This window comes from Chiloscyllium plagiosum, chromosome 23, assembly GCF_004010195.1.
Source record: "Chiloscyllium plagiosum isolate BGI_BamShark_2017 chromosome 23, ASM401019v2, whole genome shotgun sequence".
Lineage (NCBI taxonomy): Eukaryota > Metazoa > Chordata > Chondrichthyes > Orectolobiformes > Hemiscylliidae > Chiloscyllium > Chiloscyllium plagiosum.
In genome coordinates this window covers 4,970,118-4,979,179 of record NC_057732.1, presented here as the reverse complement: position 1 = coordinate 4,979,179, position 9,062 = coordinate 4,970,118, and the positions used below count along the sequence as shown (strand labels likewise).

The window sequence follows — 9,062 nt, the reverse complement described above, 5'->3', positions numbered from 1 at the left end:
AAGGGCTTGTTTCCACACTGTAATCTAATCTAATCTAATCTAAACTTTAAGGGCATTTAAAATTGGATAAACAAAGATGAAAATGGAACAGCGCAGATTAGATGGGCTTCAGATTGGTTCCACAGGTCGGTGCAACATCGAGGGCCGAAGGGCCTGAACTGCACTGTAATGTTCTATGTTACGTGGTGACCTGTAACTTCAGAAGGGTCTTTATTCTGAATGGTATTCAGAATCATTATATAATTCATTAAGACAGTGATGTCTTCCAACTGGAGTGTTGCAGCAATAACAAAAAGACAAAAACCCATTGAACAAGAAGTAGTCTTCTATTCATGCTTTAAAAGCCTGGTATATAACAGGGGGAGATGTATAATTCCTGCATGCGGAAATATGTTTACAGTTGAACAGAGTCCAGTTGCCCCAGTGAACGTACCTCGGAATTTCTTTGGCGGATTGGCCAGATCTCCTGTTTCTGGCTGAACCACACATCGGTCATCCACCAGTCTGGAAGAGAAAGCAGTTCCATTTGCTGACACACCACAGTAGGCGACAAAGAAAAACTCACAATAGCTGGACTGTGACAAACATTTGCTTCCAGCAGACAGCAAGGTGTATTCAAATACAATCGTAAAATATTAAATGCTTTCACAATCAAGTAGTTGGATGGACTGATAATGGATTACAACGCAAGATTGATAGTGCATCCTTCTAAACAATTGTTAAAGCAAGGGATTAACTTGTTACATGAATGTAACCACGACAGAGATTCATAAAGTCATAAGAGGCATGGATAAACTAAACGGCAATGATCTTTTCCCTAGGATAAGGGAGTTCAAAACTAGAGGGCACAGGTTTAAGGTGAGAGGGGAAAGATTTAAAAGGGATGTAAGGGGCAACGTTTTCACACAGAGGGTGGTACGTGTATGGAATGAGCTGCCAGAGGAAGTGGTGGAGGCTGCTATAATTACAACCTTTAAAAGACACTTGGACAGGTGTATGGATAAGCAAGGTTTAGAGGGATATAGGCCAAATGCAGGCAAATGGAATTAGTTCAGTTTGGGAAATCTAAAGGGCGGCACGGTGGCTTAGTGGTTAGCACTGCTATCTCACATGCACCAGGGATCAGAGTTTGATTCCAGCCTCGAGCAACTGTCTGTCTGAGTAGAGTTGGAATTAGAATTAGAATCCCTACAGTGTGGAAACAGGCCCTTTGACCCAACAAGTCAACGTCAACGCTCCAAAAAAAGTAACCCACCTAGACCCATTCCCCTACCCTATACTTACCCCTGACTAATGAACCTAACCTATACACCCCTGAACACTATGGGCAATTTAGCATGACCAATTCACCTAACCATGCACATTTTTTGCAATGAGAGGAAACAGGAGCACCTAGAGGAAACCCACACAGACACAGGGAGACTGTGCAAACTACCTATATACACACACACACACACACACACACACACACACACACACACACACGTCACCCCAGGTGGGAATCAAACTCAGGCTAACCACTGAGCCACTGTGCCACCCCAAGACTGCACAGTCTCCCTGCGTCGGCTTCCTCTGGTCTTCTCCCATAGCCCAAAGATGTCCAAGGTCAGGTGGGTTAGGCTTGGGAAATGCAGGGTTACAGGGATAGGGTATTGGAGTGTGTCTGGGTGGGATGCTCTTCAGAGGGTCGGTGTGGACTCAATAGGCCAAACGGCCTGTTTCCACACTGTAGGGATTCTATGAAGGGTCTATTTGCATGCTGTAAGATTCCATCTCAGTCCTGCCAAGTGGATAATACTTAAACACATCACATTAAAACTTTACCAACCTCATGGCAACAGTTTAAAATCTGGAGGAAAATAGAAGTTTTTAAAATTAGTGTTTCCTTTAGGACAGGAATCTTTCAATCCTGAATCTACACAATCCCTTATGGGGCTTTTTCTCCTAAATTCCTGAATCCTCTCATTGCTGCCTGTTGCTGGAATTTGACTTTGCACCTTGCATTGATCACCAGAAATCCTTTTACTTTGAAAAGAATTTAGTACTTCAATAATTGAAACTTCTCAAGTGAGTTACCATGTTGTTTCTGTGCGCGCTCCTCAGGAACACAAACCAGGGTTATCCGGTCTCTAACTATTGCTGGCTATTCCATCGGGATTCGCTCTCCAGCACTGCCCCTGCTGGATTCGGGCGTTTCAGGGAAACAGAATTAGGCCATTCAGCCAATTGGGGCTGCTAACCAGTTTGTGGCTGATCCTCATCCTACCAGCATCCACCTTGCTATCCAGGCTCATCAAATTTCCTTAATCTCAGAGATCAAGTGGGCGATAGCGGGTTTTGAGAAGATTTGCAGCTCAGGTTGAGGTTCTGGACGTAGGTTTGCTCACTGAGTTGAAAGGTTCATTTCCAGGCGTTCCATCACCATACTAGGTAACATCTTCAGTGGGCCTCTGGGGGAAGCACTGATGATGATTCCTACTTTCTATTTATAGGTTTGTGTTGATGATGTCATTTCCTGTTCTTTTTCTCAGACAGTGGTAGATGGAGACTAACTCAATGTGTTTGTTGATAGAGTTCTTGTTGGAATGCCATGCTTCTAGGAATTCTCGTGCGTGTCTCTGTTTAGCATGGTCCTAGGACGGATGTGTTGTCCCAGTCAAATTGGTGTCCTTCCTCATGTAAGGATACCAGTGAGAAAGGGTCGTGTCGTTTTGTGGCTAGTTGATGTTCATGTATCCTGGGCGATAATAACATAATCCCATCTGATGTATCTGTGCTTTCCTAAACTCTGGCTCATGGAGTTTAATGAAGATGACAACCAGGGTTACATCACTAACTAATAATCCAGCAACCCGAGCTAATAGCACCGGTGTAAATCCCACCATGATCACTGGTCAAATTTAAATTCAATCCAATGCTAAAATTCCAGATCTGAAAGCCAGTCTCAGTAATGGAGACCATTGAATTTGATTAAAAACCCATCTAATTCAAAACCCCTGCAGAGAGAGAAATCTGCCATCCTTCGTGGGTCCGGCCAGAGATGTGACTCCAGACCCACAGCAATTCTGGACTCCCTCTGTAATGGTTAACCAAGGATAAATAGGAACAGGCAATAAATGCTAGCCTAGCCAGCGGCACCCGCTTCTCAACAACAAATAAAACCAGCACCACAGAGAGAGTTCCAGTCTCCATCGAGATTATTCTTACAGAATGTGTAAAGACTGAACTTTTAAAAATCTAAGTTTAGTTTCCAATAATTGTCACTCTTGTATTCTTCACTGGTATCTCACTAACTAATAACATAAGTTAGTGGATAGGACTGAAAAAGCAATTCAGATAAGTCTTCAATTTCAGAAACTCTGCTTGATTCACATTAACAGGATATTTCAATTTCATTAGACAACAGAATGGGCAGAGTCCAGAGTGTGGGGCTGGAATAGCACTCCAGGTCAGGCAGCAGCCGAGAAGCAGGAGAATGGACGTTTCGGGCAAAAGCTTGGAATCAGGAATTCCTGATGAAGGACTTTTGCCCAAAACGTCGACTCTCCTGCTCCTCAGATGCGGCCTGTGACCTGCTGTGCTTTTCCAGCACCACAATCTCAACTCTAATCTCCAGCATCTGCAGTCCTCACTTTCACCTAACAGAACAACCAGAGTCAACTCACAGAACTTAAGGCTCTCGGGCCTTCACTTTGTCCAGCGTCCTGAATGAGTTTCACATTGGAGAGGAATTTCTGATTGTGTACAATGTGAAACTCATTACACTGCCACGCAGTGCTCACATCTGAAATTCAGGTTAACTCGGCCAGAACACCATCTGCCTAATCATTCCCATCTAACCAGGTCACACAGACAATGAGAATACTCCATTAAAAAACACATTGTCAACTGTGATGCGGCTTTTAAAGAAATGCACGTAAAATGCATCTCAAAAACCATACTGGTCTTAAAAAGCAGCAAGTAGATTTGCGTGTCTGTCTTATCAGAATCAATTTGGACTATTGGGTCAGTTTTGATTCGTCAAAGGGACCCCACCTCACCCCTCCGACAGACTCGCCCACCCCCACCTCACCCCTCCGACAGACTCGCCCACCCCCACCTCACCCCATCCTCCGACAGGCTCGCCCACCCCCACCTCACCCCTCCGACAGGCTCGCCCACTCCCACCTCACCCCTCCCCCAGGCTCGCCCACTCCTCTTTCTCTGCCTCTCGCTTCCCCGCACATTTCTCCCGCTTTCCACCACTCCTTCTCTGTCCCCACTCCATTTCTCTCCCCTTCCCTCTCTCTCACGCGTCTTCACTTCACCCCTCCCCCAGACTCACCCATCTTCACCTCACCCCTCCCCCAGACTCACCCACTCCCACCTCACCCCTTCAATCGGCTTTTACCTACTTTCAAACCTCTCAGTGCAGCTGAGGGGTACACCTATCGAGAGGTTTAAGGTCATAGACATGTGACACAAAACTTGACAGAATTGTAAACTGTGAGGAAGACACTGTGTGGAACTCTGAAAGGACAGAGACAAGTTCGTGGAGTCAGTGGATAAGTGGCAGATGAAGTTCAATGCAGAGAAGTGTGAGGTGATGCAATTCTAAAGAAGGATGAAGGAGCAGCGAGAGCTGGGGGTATGTGTCCACTGATCATTGAAGGTGACAGGACAGATGGCGAGAGCAGATACCAAAGCATACAGTGTTTATTAATAGGGGCATAGAGTAAAAGAGCAAGGTAAAATACTAGGTATGCATCAGCTGGAACACTGTAGATTTCTAGCTGCCATACTATAGGAAGGATTTACCAGACATGGAGACATTTACCAGAATGGTTCCAGGAATGAGAAACTTCTGTGATGAGGCAAGACTGAAGTAGTTCAGACCATTATCACGGGGAGAGGAAAAGACGGGGAGGAGACTCGATAGAGATTTTCAAAGTTGAGGGTGGGCTGGATAGAGTAGCTAGGGAGGAACCACTTCCCCTGGTAAAAGGAAAAAAAGACCAAAAAGGCACAATATGATACACAAACGAAGGAAACCTCTTACACTCGGAGTGTTCGGGGTTTGGAATGCACTGATTGGAAATGTGGTGGAGGCAAGTTCAATGGGGCATTGGATTGTTATTTAAATAAAAATGGCATCCAGCAATAGGGGGGAAAAGGCAGGACATTAGCACTAGGGGATAGACTGGTACTGATTTGATGGACCAAATGGCCACTTTCTGCACCAAACCAATTCTCTGAATTCAAGATTCAGTGTCATAGAGTGACATGGGCCCAGCGCAGTGAACCAACTCGTGCTTGCTTTGCTTGCTAATTTCAGATGGTTATCATGTAGGGGTGTTGGTGATATCTGGAAAGCCTTTCTGCTTACGCACCCAGATGAACTCAAGAATAAAACTCTCAGAGATGGTGTGGGTTGTACATTAATAAAAGATTAGCACCAGCTAGGCCAGCATCTCCTGTCCATCCCTAATTGCCCAGAGGGCAGGTAAGAGTCATGCACATTGCTGTAGGTCTGGAGTCACATGTAGGCTAGACCAGGTAGGAATAGCTGTTTCCTTCCCTAAAGGATGATATTTTCCTGACAATTGGCAATGGTCATTATTAGACTCTTAATTCCAGGTTTTTATTGAATTCAAATTCCACCATCTGCTGTGGCAGGATTTGACCCCGGTCCCCGGAACATCATCTAGGTCTCTGGGTTATCAGTCTAGCAATAATACCACGAGGTCTTTGCCTCCCCTGTTTATTGCTCAGTAACCATTGTGGGTAATCTACGTGGTTGAACGGTTGTGAGACCTGTAAGGGGGGGGAAAGATCGACAGACCAGAATGACTATTTTAAACCGTGGATCGGATCTCGTTTCAACACCAGGACCTGATTCCTTTTTCCTGGAGAGCAGTGATCCTCTGCAACCAGCTCCTGGCTCATGTGGTGACCCACTAGATTCCTAAAAGCAGGAGCTGTTCGGTACAGAGATCCCTTCGGGAAATACAGGGCCATTGTTATTAAATGAATTGCCTGGAGGAATTCCCAGGTACTTTCTGCCCATTTGTTTATCTTCGATTCTCCTCCCCACCCCCCCACCCCCCAGGAGATCACATGGTTTCAGCAGAGACAAGAATGGTTTATATTGAGACACACAATAGCACAGGGTCGGGACCCAAATACCTGGCCATCATTGTTCATATTAAAACATCCTGTCCTCCCTGTTGAATGAATGGAAGGGATTTGCTCTGAGCAGGAGATTGCCAGAATGTTATGTCGCTCAATACCCTTGAAGCCTGTCAATGTAAAAAGTTGGCTCGTTGAAACTGACAAAGGTTGCTTGTTCTTGGAAATCAATCAGAAAAAGCACATAACCTTCCTTTCAACCTGTTATCTGCACTCGGAGCTGAGTTGCTACTTAGCCACAGAACACCTCTAAAGTACCGATCATTGTACACTGTGGCGATAACGTTCAAGGCCAGCAGAGTTTAAATTACTGGGATCAAGCCTTCAGCAACTCCAGGCTAGACTGCACTGAACTCAGCAGTTTGTGGAGTAACCAATGTCATTGGTTAGAAATGGAGGGGAGAATGGTAATATTATTGGACTGGTCATCCAGAGGCCTATCCTCAACTGACTGAAATTAAATGTGTCTCACTAATACCCTTCGGGGAAGGAAATCTGCCCTAGTCACCCAGTCTGGCCTCCATGTGTCTCCAGGCCCACAGCAACATGGTTGACTCTTAAGTACCCTCTGGAATGGGCCTAGCAAGCCACTCAGCTCAAGGGCAGTTAGGGTCAGGCAATAAGCACGGACATTGCTTTGACACAAGCATCCCGCAAAACAGCATTTCAAATCTTTAGGTGAAGCTACAATGACACCATTTCAACGTGCCAGGGGAAGTGGTGGAGGCTGGTACAATTACAATGTTAACATGGCAACAGGATGGGCACATGACTAGGAAGGGTTGAGGAGGGATATGAGCCAAATGCTGGCAAATGGGAATAAATTCATGTTGGATAAGGGTCAGCATGAACGAGTTGGACTGAAGGGTCTGTTTCCGTGCTATACATCTTTATATACAGGAATTTTACATAGGAGACACTTCACCCACAATATAGGTAAATGTGAATATTTACTGAGCAGACCTGCCCTGCCTGACACACCTTCCACTATTGTTCGGGAGTGTCTGGTCGCTTTCCCGGTTTTACATATGGCCGTGCACATGTGGTCATTTAAAAGGGGCTAACTGGCTGGGAACCCGGACAGGAGCTTCACGGTTGGAGGCTGGTGCATGCAAGAGGGAGAATTGCTCCCACCTTTTAGAGACAAGGGAAGTGAGGCAGGCACCACACAGTCACTGTACACACTCCGTATCTCCCCTGTATTTACCACCGAGGTCAAAACAGGCTCATGTTCAATGAAGGAGAAAGTGAGGGCTGCAGATGCTGGAGATCAGAGCTGGAAATGTGTTGCCGGAAAAGCGCAGCAGGTCAGGCAGCATCCAGGGAACAGGAGAATCGACGTTTTGGGCATAAGCCCTGAAGAAGGGCTTATGCCCGAAACGTCGATTCTCCTGTTCCCTGGATGTTGCCTGACCTGCTGCGCTTTTCCAGCAACACATTTCCAGCTCATGTTCAATGAAGGTACTCCTGTGAATGAGGATGGGATTGCGCGACCAACAATGGTTTCCATTACTCATTATTTACTGAATAATTAGGAAGAAAGTTAGCCACATCTGGATCCCCAATTTGTCATGTGGCTGGTGACTCTAAAACATCAAACAGCCTTGTTCCAGAGCACATTCAGAGAAGCAATAAACATGGTCTTGGCCACATTATCACTGCAGCAACTTCAAGATCCAAGAGACAAGCCTCTGCCCTGCTGCCATGGATACCCAGGCCCCTCCAGAATGACTCTAGAATTGCATCAGAACTGCAGGGAATGTTGAAAACCTGAAGACCAACATAATCTTCTCATTCGGCCTGTACAGTCTGCTCTGATATATCACAAAGGTTCTGCACTCATGCTATCCCACATTACAAGAAAACCAGGTAATAGCAGATCAATTTAAACTAATGGGACAGAATTGAGAGATAGCCAATACAGGTAAGAGAAATGCACTTTCCACAAATAATGGTCTAAATTCTTCAATCGCATTATAGACTATTCACATTGAAGAAATGTGCGTTATAGCAGAATCGACTATACTAAAATAACCAAGGATAGCACCATAGAGTCATACAGCATGGAAACAGACCTGTCAGTTCAACCAGTCCATGCTGATCATGTTCCCAAACTGAACTAGCCCCACCTGCCTGTGTTTGGCCCACATCTTGCATATTCATGTACTTATCAAAATGTCTGTTAAAAGTGGTAAATGTACCTGCATCCATCACTTCCTCTGGCAGTTCATTCCACACACAAACCACTGTCTGTGTAAAAAGGTGTCCCTCATGTCCTTGCAAAATATTCCTCCTCTCATTTTGAAAAGATGCCCCCCCCCCGAGTTTTGAACTCCCCTACCTCAGGGAAAACGCCTTTGCTATTCACCTTATTTATGCCACTCGCAATTCCACCATTTACACAGAATTTGGCAGAGCAATCCTCTGGGTTTCCTGCAGTTCATACACACTTTCGAATAATCCCAAAACCCAGAGCAATTTCAGATTTTAATTAACTAACATTCCGGAGTTTACTGACTATGAAAGTGTCAGCTTTCCCACAGTGATCACACTCCTCCTCTCTGTATGTGCATATGTAAATAGATAACATCCATTAATACCATTAGGCAACAAAAATGAACAATTAATTGAGCATCTAATTAAACTTAAAGAAAACTCTATGTTTCTATGAACCTCTTGACCAGAAGCTTCAAGCGTTGGAGGCTGACCGTACAGAGATTTACAAAATCATGAGGAGCATGGATAGAGTGAATAGCCAAGGTTGAAGAGCGTGGTGCTGGAAAAGCACAGCTGGTCGGGCAGCATCCGAGGAGTAGAAAATCGACATTTCAAGAATAGTCTCTTCGAGTAGAAGATGAAGAGCTTATCGCGAAACTTCGATTCTCCTGCTCCTC

The 9,062-nt window shown here is 45.2% G+C and overlaps 1 protein-coding gene across 3 annotated transcripts in view; it reads right to left on the bottom strand.

Moving 5' to 3' along the window:
- itpr2 (inositol 1,4,5-trisphosphate receptor, type 2) overlaps window positions 1-9,062 on the bottom strand; it is a 241,261-nt gene that overhangs the window by 199,575 nt on the left and 32,624 nt on the right. For all 3 annotated transcript variants that reach the window (XM_043713352.1, XM_043713350.1, XM_043713351.1), the window contains exon 2: window positions 434-504. In XM_043713352.1, the coding sequence (XP_043569287.1) occupies window positions 434-504 (71 nt within the window). The remainder of the gene's footprint in view (window positions 1-433; window positions 505-9,062) is intronic.